General features: G+C 53.2%; 1 protein-coding gene across 1 annotated transcript; it reads left to right on the forward strand.

The window, feature by feature from the left end:
- The first annotated feature begins 4,826 nt into the window (after positions 1-4,826).
- Positions 4,827-11,744, forward strand: LOC118976426 (keratin, type II microfibrillar, component 7C). Its single transcript, XM_037030920.1, has 9 exons — positions 4,827-5,249; positions 6,818-7,026; positions 8,046-8,106; positions 8,235-8,330; positions 8,946-9,110; positions 9,365-9,490; positions 9,767-9,987; positions 10,696-10,727; positions 11,226-11,744. The coding sequence occupies exons 1-9, from the start codon at positions 4,866-4,868 to the stop codon at positions 11,411-11,413; spliced, it is 1,482 nt and encodes a 493-aa protein (XP_036886815.1). The 5' UTR covers positions 4,827-4,865; the 3' UTR covers positions 11,414-11,744.
- Positions 11,745-15,896: the final 4,152 nt, after the last annotated feature.

Genomic DNA, 15,896 nt, shown 5'->3' on the forward strand with positions numbered 1-15,896 from the left:
CCCTGTGGCTCTCTGACCCTCAGACATTTTCTCTGCTTTCCTTTTTCATTAATGGCTTTCCTCTAAATAAGATGTTATTCTTTCGTATAAATTTTAGATCAGTCTTACCAAGTTCCTCAAAAGAAATGCAGCAGAGTAGAAACAGACATTTTTACAAGTGGCTTGGCAAACTGGCAGTTGTGACCTGCGTGTAGGGACGAGAAAACCCCTTTGATTTAGAGCTCTTTAAAACCAAGTTAACCCCAAAATCTTTCATTGACTAAGAGTAGTAAAGTTAATAAAAGATCTTACAATAAAACAGAAATCCAGCAGAATTTTTACTGGGTTCCCGTGGTCCTTATAAATTAATTTAGTGGGAATTTATATCTTTAGAATATTAGGTCAAATATAATTTGACTACTAAATATAATTCCACTTAATCACTTTTTCTTGTATTTTTTATAAGAGTCTTACGCTGCTCCCCAATAAAGATCTTGGGAATACTTTGTTGTTACATTGTAAATACTTCATTGTTTTCATCACTCTTAAGAATGGTATCTTTACTTTTCTACTTATTTTCACAGTGGTTGCCACTGATATAGAAATGGTTGTCACTGATATACTTATAGCTAGCAGCACTGCTCAGCTCGTCCCCTTGTTTTTATTGTTTACTGGTTTATTTTGTTGAGTTTCCTATGTTGCTGATGCCACTGCCTGCAGATAACACCAGTGCTGTCTCTCTTCGAACATTTGCGCACGCCTCCAGGAGCTCCCGCGCGGCGAGCGCGTGCCGAGAGCAGGCGTCCTCGTCTTGGCCCCAGTCTCCACTGCACTGCGCCCGACGTCCATCCGGGGGGTCCAGCACCCTCCGAGAGCTCATCCACTGCCCTTTAAACAGTCCTGCGCTTTTCTGCTCTTCTCCACCTGGCGTTGCCTCCACCCTTGGAACTCTCCCAAACCCTTTCCATCCTTCAAAGCCTAGCTCAACTCTGACCTTTCCCACCAAGCCTCCCTGAACTGTACCAACTCACGGTGAGTCCTGGCTGGAGCCCCTGAGACGAGATGCACTCTGTCAGTCAGGGGACAATCAGTCGTGAAAGGCCTTGAAATAAATACTGATCTATCATTTCATTCGTGCTTATTTTCAAATCTACCCAATTAAGCAGACAGCTCCTCGAGGACAGGGGTGTGTTAAATTCCTCTTATCCCCTGAAATACATAGTACCTGTTGAATGAACAGGTGGGGAGTAGGTGAAGGGACCACAATTTATTAGCTCCGGCACATAGACCTCAGTGTGTCGTGAGTTCAAGGCCAGAAGGCAGCACTAGAGATGGGAAGTTGGAGAACCATGGCAGGAAAGGCCCAAGAGATGCCTGTCCCAGGTAGGAGGTGGGGGCCTTCTCAGCTTTCCGTGGGTTCACACGTACGTCGCCTCCTCATGTCATCTCGCAGAGGCCCTGGGGCTAGAGCTCCAGTCCTGCTCTCCCAGGTGAGGACACAAGGCCCACAGAGGTAACTACCTCGTCGCACAGCCAGTAGGAGTCAGAAGTGCATTTGCACGCACACTCCCTGACTCCCGAATCCCACCACCTCCCTGCATGGCCTCCCCACAGAAACGTCCCTCCTAAAACCAGACAGGTGACAGACAGGCACACTCTGGACCACGACTGTCTCCTCGTACCTAGCAGTTCTGCCTCCAGGAACTGATTTTAAAGAAATTAGTGGGGTTATAGATGAAAATACATTGACAAAAGTTCATCACAGAGTTCTTTATCATAGATCCATCAGGAAGGGACAAGAAATTAAAAGTCCTATGGATAGTAAGGCAAGAAGAAATGACAAAAATCAGGGCATCCGCAGGTCAGAAGCCAGGCAGGCAAATGGGCAAAAAGGCGTCAGAAGAACATGGAGTTACGAGTAAGGCCAGACAGGGGTCTCAATTCCAGGGAAGTAGGCAGGGCTCAGAGGGCCAGAACAACCGGGTTAGTAGTCAACCCTGGCAACAGGGACAAGTCAGCCCCAAAGGCCAACTCAGGCGGGCTGGGTAAAGGGCAGGCACAAGGCACAGGCCTTGATGACTGAAGAAGCCTGGGGCTTGGCCAGAGCCCTACGAGCCCTTGGTAAGGACAGGAACCCATCACAGCCAGTGGCTCAGGTGGAAGGAAGCAGCCTGGTGGGCTGGGCTGCGGCTGTCCCTTTGTCAGCTTCCTGTCTAAATCTGTTTTCAAGGGGTTCACCCGGTCTGTAATTCTCTTTGTTCTGGGTCATTTACAAATAGGTGCTTTAATTAAAGCTTTTGGAGGTGCTGATGATTGCCTTATAAAAGCTGCTGGGCTGCTTTGTGCTCGTGCATGATGGCATCTCACAGCCTGTGCATACTGTCCCTTCACAAGGTCCTGCTGCCTGTGTGTAACAAGGACAGTGACCTTGTTCGTAGGGGAGAAGGTGGAGGGGGCATCTCCCACCACCAGGTACTCCATTACCCCTCCCAACAGCCTAGCAAGGCATGGGCTGCCATTCATATTTCACAGGCTATGAAACTAGAGAAATGTAAGTTGTCCCAGGTCCCACAGCTACCAAGTGGCAGAGATGGGCTTCAAGCCTGCCATCATCTCCAACCAGGACAGGGGCCTGGGCACACTCACGGTCTCCCCCAAACCAAAGAGGGAGGTCTCTACACAGAGACCCTCAGGGAAGGGTACAACTCAATAACCCAGCTCACTGGGCTGAGATGGGAGTGGGGTCAGGGGACAGGGGCACAGTGACCAGCACGGCGATAGAGAAATGTTTTGTGAAGAATTTGCTGCCTTGCCTCATCCCTCAGCACTTTACCAAGAAATAAATCATTGGATGTGGCTGGAGAACCTTCCTGGTGCTCACCAGTTCCAATGTGTGGACTGAGACAAGAAGAAAGATTTGGTTCTTTCTGGAACGTCTGATAGACGTTTGACCCAGCAAAGGCTCAGCCCCAGCAAAGGCTCAGCGTGAAGCCACACCCCCCACAGAAGTGGTCCAGAACTTCCTTCCACCAGCCATTCAGCCGGAATCAGTCACACCCCAGCCCCCAGACTTGCCGCCTGGTGTGTCTCTCACACCAGAAGCCCCCAGCCCCCAGCCATGCCCACAGAGCTGCGGCCCCAGAAACCAGTCTGTGCAAATCCATCCACAGGGCCCAAAAGCATGGCTGGGAGCACCCTTTTTTTAGAATCCACACAGAGGTTGCCCAGCTCCCTGGTAGATTTCCATAGCACCTTCACCACCTCCCAGAAGAGAGGGGTCCTCCCTCACTCTGGGATATAACTGGCCAGTCACCCTGAGAGGAAGACAGGAAGGCCCTGGCGAGGCCCTGGGAGGATCCGTGGAGAGCTATTCTTAGCCCAGGCTGGGTCAGCATTTGGTCATGGCCAGTCAGAAAACAGGCCCATCAGAGGAGTCATTCCTGGGTTCAAAGACAGTCAAGAGCCATGTGCTTGGGAGGGTTTATGGACTCAGATCCTTGGGTTAGGGGAACCTCCTGGCTTGGCCTCACTGTCCACCCAAAAAGGCCATCACTGTCCTAAGTCAAATGAATGAAGAAGCAAACTAAGGGAGTTTGGCTGAGGGACAGCCCTATCACCTCCCACCCCCTCTCACCCCATGGGCCCTGTGAAGGAAGGAAGTGATGCCACTTTAGGACCCTGGTGACCTCCCCCACCTCATCTCCAGCACCTTTCATCCTTCCTGGTGAGTGTGTACACACCAGTATTCATTGCTCAACTTCCCCTCTGGGGACCCAAAGGGCTCCCACATCCCCGCATCAGACCCCAATGCAGCCTGGGCATCACAGTGTCACCTCCACCTGTCACTTTTTCCCCTTCCCCACTGGCTGAATATTGGTACCCCAGGTGCATGCCACCCTCTCCTACCTCCAAACACACAGGTCTCTGCTGGACTCCCAGAACCCACAGGTCTCTCCTGAACAGCAGGGACTCAGGCAGAATTTACTGAATGAATGAGAGGATGACTGATTACACAGTCTAGTCTCCAAGTCAGAGTTGGACTCCTTTCTTGTCTCCTCCCAACCCTATCCCCACCCCACCCCCGTCATCCTTAAACCCACTTCCAAGAAGCCTTCCCTGATTAAGCCCTGTAGCTCTGGGGTACTCCACACTCCCACTCCTAACCCTATCCCAGCAGCAATGATGCCCGGAACGCTGAAGAATGGCCCTGCTTTTCCTCTGAACTCTGACCCAGTGTCTCCCATGTCCCATCTGGTGTCCTATGGCTTCTGTCTTCTTGGGACACCCAAAGTACAGGAACCATGCTCCCCCCAAATTGCTACCCCCAACCCCATCCCTGACTGGTCTCTAGGTGAGAACAGATTAGGAGAGGCTCATATTGACAGTGAAGAAAGGGGTATTCTTTCTCCCTGGGACAGGCCAGTCACTCCACCTGAGGCCAGGTCAGAGGGTCGGGCCCGTAGCCCAGCTGTGCCCCTTGCAGAAAAGGGTTTGGGAGCAGGCTCCACCCCGCTTCACTGCACCCATTCCCTACATCAGAGCATGGAATCCAAATGATGCTTCCAGGAACCCTTCTCTCTTTTCCACTTCTCCACATCCTCGTGGTCAGGGAGAGGCCATGAGGAAGCTTATAAAGGGCTTTGAAGATGAAACAGGCCTGTGGCTGGGGATTGTTGACACAACGACACTGAAGAAGCAAGCAGGGTTGGCTCTGAAGAGCCCAGGGTGATGCCAAGCCAATAAAATGCAGCTATTGTCTCTTTGCTGTCCCTTTTAATGCCAGCTGCCCCAGTGCATAAAAGGCCTGCCACAGCCCAGAGAGCACAGGCATTTGGCTCCATCCTCTGCCAGCTTCTCCACTCTTCAGACATCTCTCTGTCTTCAGCATGACCTGTGGCTTCAGCTCCATGGGCTGTGGATTTGGCCCCAGGACCTTCAGCTGCGCCTCGGCCTGCGGGCCCCGGCCCGGCCGCTGCTGCATCACTGCCGCCCCCTACCGAGGCGTCTCCTGCTACCGCGGCCTCACTGGGGGCTTTGGCAGCCAGAGCCTCTGCGGAGGCTTCCGCTCTGGCTCCTGTGGCCGCAGTTTCGGATACCGCTCTGGCGGCGTTTGTGGACCCAGCCCACCCTGCATCACCACCGTGTCGGTCAACGAGAGTCTCCTCACGCCCCTCAACCTGGAGATCGACCCCAACGCACAGTGTGTGAAGCATGAAGAGAAGGAGCAGATCAAGTGTCTCAACAGCAGGTTTGCTGCCTTCATTGACAAGGTGGGTGCCCCTGATCACACCCTTCCTGAACCCCACATAGCTCGGGACTCAGGCTGGGCATCAAGGAGATAGTTGGAGGCAGGGACTTACCTAGAAAAGCTCCCAGTCCTAAGAGAGAGGCACTTATACCTCTAGGACACAGTAAGAAAGACAAGAATAGGATCAAGAGGTACCAGCCTGACACATGGGACAAACTGAAGACACAAGCAGAACCAGAGGGAGAACCTGTAAGGCTGAGAGATAACATCTTGCGAGCAAAGGACCACCATGTGAGGGTTCAGTGTATTTGAAGCAAATAGCTGCTTACATGGCAAGGAGGTGCTCGCTATGTCCAGGGCAGGGCTAGTGAGTGCAGTACTGGAAGACAGCCTGGAGGGAGTCTCATGGACCAAACAGAGCTGTTTCACACCTGTGGTAACTCAGTTGCTTAACAGGGGCCAGAACGGTTTGTCCAAGCCACTGTGCCTGGGGCTGGGGATCCAGGAGTGAGCTACAGATACAGTTCCTGCTCTTCTGGGCCCTATGGGAGGCAGGCAGCGTGAGGTCTGGGCGCAGCTGAAACCATCTGCAGACGTCAGTGTCCAGCTCGGTGGCGCAAGGTGCCAGAGAGAGAAAGCCCCAATGAGGAAGCAGTTCTGGGGCCAAGCAGAGCACTCCAGAACCAACCTGGAGAGAAACCTCCATCGGGGAAAAAACAAACGAAAAAGAACACCCTGAAACTCCTAACTGCATGAGAGACAAAGAATAATGTAGAAAAGGACCTACCCAGGGTGTGGCAGTCATTAGACAAAGAAATCTGAATCAGGTGATGGGCCGACCTCCCCACAGGGAAGCAGAAGAGAAATGGTCCTTGGGCCCAAGGGTTGATAACTACCATAGTGAGAGAAGCGCCCCCCGCCCTCGCAGGGCAGCAGGGCAGAGTTTGAGTTCTTCCCCTGCTGTTGCGAGAGCCCAGGCAGGAGACCCCTTCAAGTCCTCGCCTGTAAAATGAGGGGGCTGGGGCACAGGACACGTTTGCACCAATATCCCAGGGGACTATTATTCGAATTGCATTGTTGTTGTAGGTGCTCAGGGATTGGCACATACTTTATTTTTCAACTTTTATAGTCCACCTTTCTAAAGGGTCGGACCACTTTCTAAAAGGGTCAAACTGTTCATTTGCACACTGACAACTACACCTGGCTTGGTGTAGTAGCTGTTCAGCATGCAGGTGCCTCTCGGTATCTGGGCTCATTAAGCCCTCATGGCGAGGCATCACTCAGCAGAGGGGTTAGTGCTGTGGCCAAGGACATGTTATTAACAAGTGGCAGCAGGGCATGGACTCAGCATGGTTTAGTGCTTTTCGGGACACCAGGCAAATTGCTTTAAAAAAAACTAAAGCTAGCTCATAAGGTGGACTTGCAGGTGGTGAGCTGATTAAGCCCTGGCGTGACTTTGAGAGATGGCATCACCCCAGCCAGGGAGGACGCTGGGTCAGAGAGTTGAGGGCCTGCAGGGCCTGGTGCTAGGACCTCCTCTTGCCCTGATCCTGCAAGAAGAGATTCTCAGGCTCTGCCTCTGGGTGGCAGGTTCGCTTCCTGGAGCAGCAGAACAAGCTGCTGGAGACCAAGTGGCAGTTCTACCAGAACCGCAAGTGCTGCGAGAGCAACCTGGAGCCCCTGTTTGAGGGCTACGTCGAGACGCTGAGAAGGGAGGCCGAGTGCGTGGAGGCGGACAGCGGGAGGCTGGCCTCGGAGCTCAACCACGTGCAGGAGGTGATGGAGGGCTACAAGAAGAAGTAAGTGCAGGAAGGCCTGACTCAGGAAAGGGCTTGAAGGAAGCTCCCAGCACAGGGGAGAGTCCGAGTCTGTGCCTGGGCCTCTGCTGAGGATGGGGAGAGAACCAGCACTCTTTCCTCAAGGCGCACAGTCCCTTGGGTGGGTCCTGGCTCCCTACAGGTGAAGCTCTCCCTCGCTTCCTACCAGCAGCTCAAGGAAATGACGTTCTCTCCCTTCTTCCATCCACCATCCAGACTCTTCTCTTAAGACCCCAGAAAAATTAATATTCCTTGTCCCTTTAAGCATAACCCTCAAAGCCATGGACATTCTTCTTATGTTTACTCCTTTACTCAACCAACGCTTTCTGAGTACTTACCAAGTGCCAGCCAGACACTAGACTGGGTCCTGGAGATTCAGGGACAAACAGGGGACACTGTCCCTGTCCTTGTGGTGCCTACAGTGTGCTGAGAGGCAGGCATGGCACAGTCACAGACAGGCCTCCAGTTACTGTGTGTGATGCAGGATACGAAGGGTGCAAGCCACGTACTCTGAAGGACTCTGGTTTCAAGGAGCACTGGCTTCCTTCAGTAAGGCTCCCAGCCATGGCTCATCCACAGAGCAGGAGGAAGTGATGGGCTTGACTCTTCTTGGCTGCACCCAGGAGAGTGACAGAGATGGGACCCCAAAGCCAGGGGCAAAAGGAAGGGTCAGAGGAAAGGTCAATGGAGACCTGGTGAGAAAATAAGCCACCTCCCATGCCCTAACCCCCACCACACACACATGCACACATGCACACATGCACACAGCTTCTGGATCCTGCCCTCCCACCCCCACTGACAGCTCAGAGGTGCCTCAGTCCTCTGATGCACCCAAGGAGGCCTGGACCAGCAGCCTGATTTCTCCCTTGTGCTGCCCCATTTCTTGTGGAGGCAGGCGGATAAGCCAGGGGAGACCCAGGAATCAGGCATGTTTGCCTGCTTGCTTCACAGCCTAGTTGACAGCTGCTCAGGTTGGGTTCTGTTCTCCCTGCCCACCTCAGGTATGAAGAAGAAGTTGCACTTCGGGCCACAGCGGAGAATGAGTTTGTGGCTCTAAAGAAGGTGAGTGCCTGGAGCCAAGCCCCATCCTGAGTCCCTAGGCACCCCATTCTCCACTCTGCCACACGGCAGCCAAGCCCTCAGAGCGTTGTGCAGAGAGCTGACCCCATGGCCCCTTGAACCCCACACAGGACGTGGACTGCGCCTACATCCGCAAGTCAGATCTGGAGGCCAATGCGGAGGCCCTGACCCAGGAGATCGACTTCCTGCGGCGACTGTATGAGGAGGTGAGGGGCTCTCAGCCATGACAGGCCCCACGACCCCTGTCTAGACCCAACAGGACAGTGGACAAGGGAACCCATGCTTGAGGCTGGAGGGTTGGACAGGAGCAGAAAGAGAGAAGAAAGGAGATAGAGGGATAGAGAACAAAAACAGAGTAGTGAGAGGTAAGAAAGTGTGGTCTCCCGGACAGACAGCTGTGTCTTGGGAACCAAAGGCAGAGGCCACGGGAAGCATCACGCACCCTCAGCCTCATGTTCTCCAGCCCAGATCTCTCTGGCAGCCTTCCTCTCCTCGGCCATTCCAGGAGAATGTGATGTGGCCCTTACACAGGGTCTGGACCCGCAGAAGCTTCCAGAGCCTGCTGACTGGAGGAAGCTGTCTAGACTCACCTGGGCCTGAGCAATCCCAGAAGCAGGCATTTGAGAAGTAGTTGTATTTTCTTCTAACAGGGTTTTTTAAATCCAGACCAAAAAAAAACTACTCAGTTTCATCAGGAATTTTTTTCTCTCCAAACAAGAGACTTTGGCTCCAAATGGGCCAAAGATGATAGACATCAACCACAGAGTATAAGGAAAAGCTCAGGTAAATTGGTTGTTCTCTCCCCCACTCCTGCCCCACAGGAGATCCGCGTCCTCCACGCCCACATCTCAGACACCTCAGTCGTCGTCAAGATGGACAACAGCAGGGACCTGAACATGGACTGTGTCATTGCCGAGATCAAGGCTCAGTATGACGACATCGCCAGCCGCAGCCGGGCTGAGGCCGAGTCCTGGTACCGCAGCAAGGTGAGTGCCCAGCACCCCTGCCTCCTGGTCACGGCACCAGGAGGGGTTGGATGTAAATATTAGAAGAGGCTTCTTCTGTCTTGGGATCCTGGTCCCTGGAGATGGTATCAGAAGGGCAGAGAGCTCTCAGGCTGAGGTGGCTGAGCAGGGCTGCCATGGAAGGTTGCACAGGCTGAGCGCTATGCAACCCACACAGTCATGCGTGGCGTCCCCAGTTGGTGGGACACACCATCCTGAGTCTTGCTTCTCCCCAGTGCGAGGAGATGAAGGCCACAGTGATCCGTCATGGGGAGACCCTGCGCCGCACCAAGGAGGAGATCAACGAGCTGAACCGCATGATCCAGAGGCTGACAGCCGAGGTTGAGAACGCCAAGTGCCAGGTACGGGTCCCCTGTGCCCTCAGTCACCAGAAGGCTGGGGCCTAGCCAGGGTCTCACAGGACATGTGTGTTCCACCTGGATCTCACCATTTATTCTCCAGCTCATTTACATGACTAGAGTCACAGGATGTGGTCACTCAGGGGGACCCAGGTGATGAAGGTGAGAGGCCTGTTCCTGGGCTGTTCCCAGCTGGCTGAGAGGAACTGGACACACCCAAGGAAATGAACAGAGAGACCCAGAGACCATAACCCTCCTTGTTCCCTTCTGGGTCCCCAGAACACCAAGCTGGAGACTGCAGTGACCCAGGCAGAGCAGCAGGGTGAGACAGCCATCAGCGACGCCCGCTGCAAGCTGGCCGAGCTGGAGGCCGCCCTGCAGAAGGCCAAGCAGGACATGGCCTGCCTGCTCAAGGAGTACCAGGAGGTGATGAACTCCAAGCTGGGCCTGGACATCGAGATCGCCACCTACAGGCGCCTGCTGGAGGGCGAGGAGCAGAGGTGGGGCCCCTCTGCAGCCCAGTTGCCCCAAGAATCCCACATGCATAGACTTGCCCACTTTTGATTCCTCCACCTGTCAGTCTCAGTCTAAAGAACTGGCCCCAAGCGAGATTCTGGGATGTTTGGATCCTAAATTTAGAAGGACTGGCACTCAAATCTAGTATACAGAAGGAAAACAAAAGCCCACGCCACTGTGATGTCTCAAGTTCCAAACACTACAGGCCCTGCTAGGCTCAGAACTAGACACCCTTCCTCTCAGTTCAGAACATCCTTGAGTAATGGGTTACTCTTACTAAGAATTATCCTCAGTTCTTCCAGTACCTACTCCCTCCCTTGTCTCTAGAAGGTCATCTTGTCCTAAGGTAGAGTTGCTAGCCAAACTGGACCCTGGTTTCATGTCACTGCCCAAGAGAATCTGCCCCTTCCGAAAACCAAACCTTATACACATTTGCCAGGCGTGGCTGTTCGAGCTGTGTACTGCGCCCAGGCAGCCAGCTGAGGGTAGGTGAAAGCTGAAATCCAGCCTGTACACTGCTTGCCAGAGTGTGTGCCCTTTCTGCAACTGCTAGAAAGACACTTTAAAGTTCCAGAAAGGCTTAAATATAAACCAGAGATAGCTCTGAGAGGGCCCACTGCAGCCCCTGCGGAAAACTGGAGGGTCTCATTCTGATCTCTTCTCTTCCTCTTCCTTACCTTTTCCCCACTCAGGCTGTGTGAAGGCGTTGGAGCCGTGAATGTCTGTAAGTACCTTGAGCCCTAAAAAGGAAAAACTTCGAGTTAGACAAGAATTTCCTGGATGTGAGTGCACAGAGGCACTGGGAAGAACGTTTCTAACAATTCTCGCAGTAAATAGGGGTGTGTTGGTCATGCAGCGAGAGAGACTCAGGTTGACTTGCAGTAAGGACCTCACAGCCTGAATGAGGTTGGAGAGGGAAAGAATAACACCATGTCACTGCAGGAAAGGACCTTAGATGTCACTCAGTAGGACCCCCACCTTGTATAGGTGAGGAAGCCCAGAGAGAGGAAAGGGCTTGTCCAAGGTCACAAAGCAGAACCAGTGCCAGAAAACCCAAGGTTCCTGGCTCCCAGGCTAAGGTTCCTTCCACACCTTCAGAACTAGAATTGAAGGTCCTTTGAGTCCTTCCCTGGTGGGCTGGCCACATCACAGAAGCCAAAGGAAGGGGACTGGAGAAAGTGGCCACCAGCCAGGCCTCCTGACGCAACCTTTGTTCTCACAGGTGTCAGCAGCTCTCGAGGCGGGGTCGTCTGTGGGGACCTCTGCGTGTCGGGCTCCCGGCCTGTGACTGGCAGCGCCTGCAGCGCCCCCTGCAGCGGGAACCTGGCGGTGAGCACCGGACTGTGTGCGCCCTGCTGCCAGCTCAACACCACCTGTGGAGGGGGCCCCTGCGGCCCAGGGAGGTGTTAGGCTGCCTGGAGAGCAAGCCGGAGAAACCTCTTCTGCCTGCCAGCTGTGCCACTGCCCCCGCCCCAGCTGAGAACAGCGCCCCCTGGGTAGCTTTTCCCGTGCTCTGAGAATACACCACACAGCTTATTCGCACCAGCCACTCTCCTGCTCACCTTGTCCTACCAGATGGAGCCGCTGCTTGGAATGGACCCTTCTCTTCCTCAGTCTTCTCTGGCCCCTCCCAGGAAGGAGGGCTCTCCTTTTCTGGAAGGAGCACTGCTGGAATGCCTCCCTTGTTTCTCTGGCCCCTTGTCCTCCATTTTCCCAATAAAGTGGGGGACCTGCCTTCTGTGCTATGATGTCTTGCTCTTTCAGAGTAAGCCTATATCCACCCACCAGTGAGCACCCCGGCTCAGCAAGGGACCTGAGGACTGGGGTCATCCTGGTCCCAACCTGGATACCCACAGAACAACCTCTCCCCAAATAGTGCCACGCTCCCCTGGCCAGGCAGAGCTGATGGCACTCACAGCACCTTCTCCTAAATCACATCTGCCAGTCTGGGAGTTTGAGACTTGTCCCTCCAACTGGTTCTGAAGGAAACCAGAGGAAGCCATGGGGTCTTCTGGAAAACAGAGTGCATATATGTGTTTTTGTGGGTGTGTGTGCATGGGTATGTGTGTGAGTTTGGTTTTAACCCCCTTCCCCCACACACACCTTCACCAACACCACCACATGTGCAGCACAGCAACCTCCAGAAGTGCCAACAGCCACCTCAGATGGCCACCCTGTATCAGTCTGGACCTCACGCCATCCATTCCCACTACTGACTATCACGCAGGAGGGATGAAACTCTTAATACCCACCCTTTGCCCATCCTCCCCCCACCCACCCATACACACACCTCCTCAACACCCAGGAAATCCTCCTCAAATGTTCTTAATTGTAAGAGAAGCTACTTCCCCCACCATCTGTTTCCTTTCTCAACTGCCCCACTCATTGCCCTCATCCCTAGATTCCTCACAGCTTCAATCCCAAGGCTAAGACAGCTCCTATTCCCTGTATGGCCCGACCTCTCCTATTCTCTGCTCAGAAAGAGGCCAAGAGCTCCCAGGAAGTGGATACTGAGAATCCCCCAGCCCCACTGTGGAAGAACCAGGCATGGACTAGCCCCCCACAGGCCCAGCCCATCCCATGCCGTCTTTTTTCTTCCTTTCCCCCTTTGCCCAGCCCCACCTCGGTGCCAGTGCTGACCAACCCTCTTCCAGGCCCTGACTTTTTTAGCCACATCACCACGCTGTCCTGAAGGACACACCACCTTCCCACACTCCTTCCTGGAATAACTAGGGCCCTTTTGGCTTCCCACCTGTCAACTTCTCTCCCTCCCATTTCCTTAGCCAGAGACTCAGGTCTTTCATTTCCTTGTTCAACAGGCCAGGCTCTCAGCTCCTCCCAAGACGTTCCACTACTGGCTCACATCCCCCACCCAGGAGACCTTTCCCTCAAACATTAAAGGGTCTCGTGGCCCTTCTCTTGCCTCTCTGCACGTGCTCCCTGGGCAATCAGTCTCTTGCCTTTAGTTACCACCATCGTTAGTGTCCTCCCTGGTTAAAATCTCTGTGCTTCAGAGACCTGAATACTCTCCTGCTGCCCTGACCTCACACCTCAGCTTCAGACCCACTTGCCCCAACAGGTCCTATGGGACATCTCCACTTGGCAGTCCTAGGGACCCTCCCAACAGTCCTAGAGAGCCTTCCAGCAGTCCTAGAGACCCTCCCAACAGTCCTAGAGACCCCTCCAACAGTCCTAGAGACCCCTCCAACAGCCCTAGAGACCCTTCCAACAGTCCTAGAGACCCCTCCAAGCTGAACTCACTATTTCTCACCTTCTCTATCCAAGTCTCCTCCTATCTCCCCTGTCAAGATGATTAACACAGCTGCCCAAACCTGAACCTATGGTCTATGCCTACACCCTTGACCTCAAATCTAATTAAAACCCAAGTGCTTTCTTTTCTACCTTCTAAGTATCCCTGTAATCTATCTCTTTCCTCTCTCCCTGCTGCTACCACCCACGGCCCCGCCACCACCATTTTGGTTGGAGTTCCGCTCTTCTCTCCTTCCAATCCACACTACACAGCAACCAGATATCCATATAAAACCCAAGGCTAACCTTCCAGGGGCCCTCCATTGCTCTCAGGACGCAGCCCAGGCTCTTGAACGTAGCACACCAGCCCTACATACCTGGCTCTAATGTCTCAGGGCCTCTCACCACTCTTCATTGCCCCCCCCCACCCCACTTCCTCCTCTGCTCTGGCTCAGGGTGCCCTGAATATCTGTCAAATTGGGACTGGACCACAGCCTTTGNACCACCATTTTGGCTGGAGTCCCGCTCTTCTCCCCTTCCAATCCACACTACACAGCAACCAGATATCCATATAAAACCCAAGGCTAACCTTCCAGGGGCCTCCATTGCTCTCAGGACGCAGCCCAGGCTCTTGAACGTAGCACACCAGCCCTACATACCTGGCTCTAATGTCTCAGGGCCTCTCGCCACTCTTCATTGCCCCCCCCCCACCCCACTTCCTCCTCTGCTCTGGCTCAGGGTGCCCTGAATATCTGTCAAATTGGGACTGGACCACAGCCTTTGAAAAGGCCTTTTCAGTTCCAACTTTCTTAGGTGATGGTTCTGAGCTCTGCTCTGGGGTTGTAATACTCCCTTCCCAGGGCCTGCAGGAGGACACTATAAAGACTGTCAGCCTTGGGAGCTCATCCAGACACCACCCGGGGAGCCTAGGGAGGCTCCATGCCTCTGGAGTGATGTGCCTTCCTTCCAACCCACCAGCTCAAGGGACCAGGCAAGACTGATGTTGCAGACTCCCCGTCTGTTAGAGCCTCCTGTCCTGAGTCCCCGAGTCCCTGAGCCCCACCTCCTCTGCCGCCACTGCCACCTTCGTCAAGGAGGGGTGGGTTGCAGTGAGGCCTGGGCCTTGGTACTAGGGGGAATAAGAAGCACAGTTGGAGGATTCTTTACCAGGGAAAGCTGGCTACCTCCTGAAATAAAGAATACTGAAGAATACTGAGACCTAAAGGAAGACCAGGAGTTCATTTTTTCAATCAACAAATGATTATTTAGTGCTTAATATGTACCAAGTGCTGTTATACAAACTTGGGCTCATATAAGTGAAAAAAATAGACACCTGTCCTTCAGGAAGCTTGAATTTTACAGCAAAAAAAAAAGAAACCTAAGTAGGCGTTAACCAGGAAGAAGAGACGTGTCCTAGACGTGGGGAATGCAGATGAAGAGGTGGGGTTGGTGAAGGAGTGCGCCAACTCCCTGGAACTCTATTAAGTTCCCAAGGCTGGTGCAAGAGGATGGGGACTCACCAGTGCTCTCTAGAGCCAAACGGGCCCTTCAGTCCTACACCCTGCTCCTCTGCCCCCTCCTGCCCCAGCCTCAACTCCACCCCATAAAGGCTTTCTTCATCCAAGGTCATTTCTCATTCCTACTTCTTTCTAGGCATTTTTCCACCATCTTGAAGAGGTAGGTGGTATGGGCCAATTAATGCGGCCTGCCATGCTTCACAGACAGCCAACTGCCTCCTTTCTAGAATGTTCCTACTGACTGCTGAGGAATACAATCCCTCTGCACTGTCAGCTGAGACAGGGCCAGCTGTGGTAGTGGCAATGCCAGAGTGACAGCTTTTGGCATCTGCCCTGCACAGCAGCTGAAATACTTGCCCCTCTAGTAGCCCAGTTGCTCCAAAACACAAACTAACTGAGGTTCCAAACCTGAAGAGGCCTGGCCACATACGCCTGGTGACCCAACTAGGACCAGAGTCTAAGATTCCAGGCTTCCAGGCTTTGGTATTTCTCCACCATCTCATTCTGCCCCTGCTAGTCAGAGCCTAGGGAATATGTGCTGTTATATGACAGCAACAAAAACAACAACAATAATAAATGCAATTTTTGAGTATCAATTCTGTGCACACTGTACTCTAAACTTTTATTTGTATTGTCTCATTTCCCCCTCCTGTGACAGCTCCCTTCAGAAATGGGCCCCACGCCCCCTTCTCTGTGTATGGCACTCCTCATCTCAAAGATGGAACTTACTTCCCCCCCTTGGAATCTGGACTGGCCCTGGGACAGCTTTGACCGAGAGAATGTGGTGCAGGCAACATCTGGGGGCTCTTCCTCGGGTGCACTCTCTCAGCCCCAGGGGTAGGGGCTGCTCCTCACATCTGCAGCTTCTGTCTTCACAGAACTTGCTCTCAGATGCACAGAATTTACTCCCACAAATAGAGAACAGGGAAATAGCTCAACCAGCTTTCAAATATAGTGTTTTTTTAATTAACAAAACCCTTTTGAATAGGATTTATGTAGGGAGCTGGAAGGGACCTTAGGAATATGGCCCAGCCTCCCTCTTTCTACAGCCAAGGAAACTGGAGTTCGGGAGATGGAAGCCATTCACCCGGAGCCACATATTTGGGAAATGGCAGAGTCGGGACTGT

The sequence above is a fragment of the Sturnira hondurensis genome, unplaced genomic scaffold (genome assembly GCF_014824575.4).
Source record: "Sturnira hondurensis isolate 20B ecotype Veracruz unplaced genomic scaffold, ASM1482457v3 Scaffold0020903, whole genome shotgun sequence".
Lineage (NCBI taxonomy): Eukaryota > Metazoa > Chordata > Mammalia > Chiroptera > Phyllostomidae > Sturnira > Sturnira hondurensis.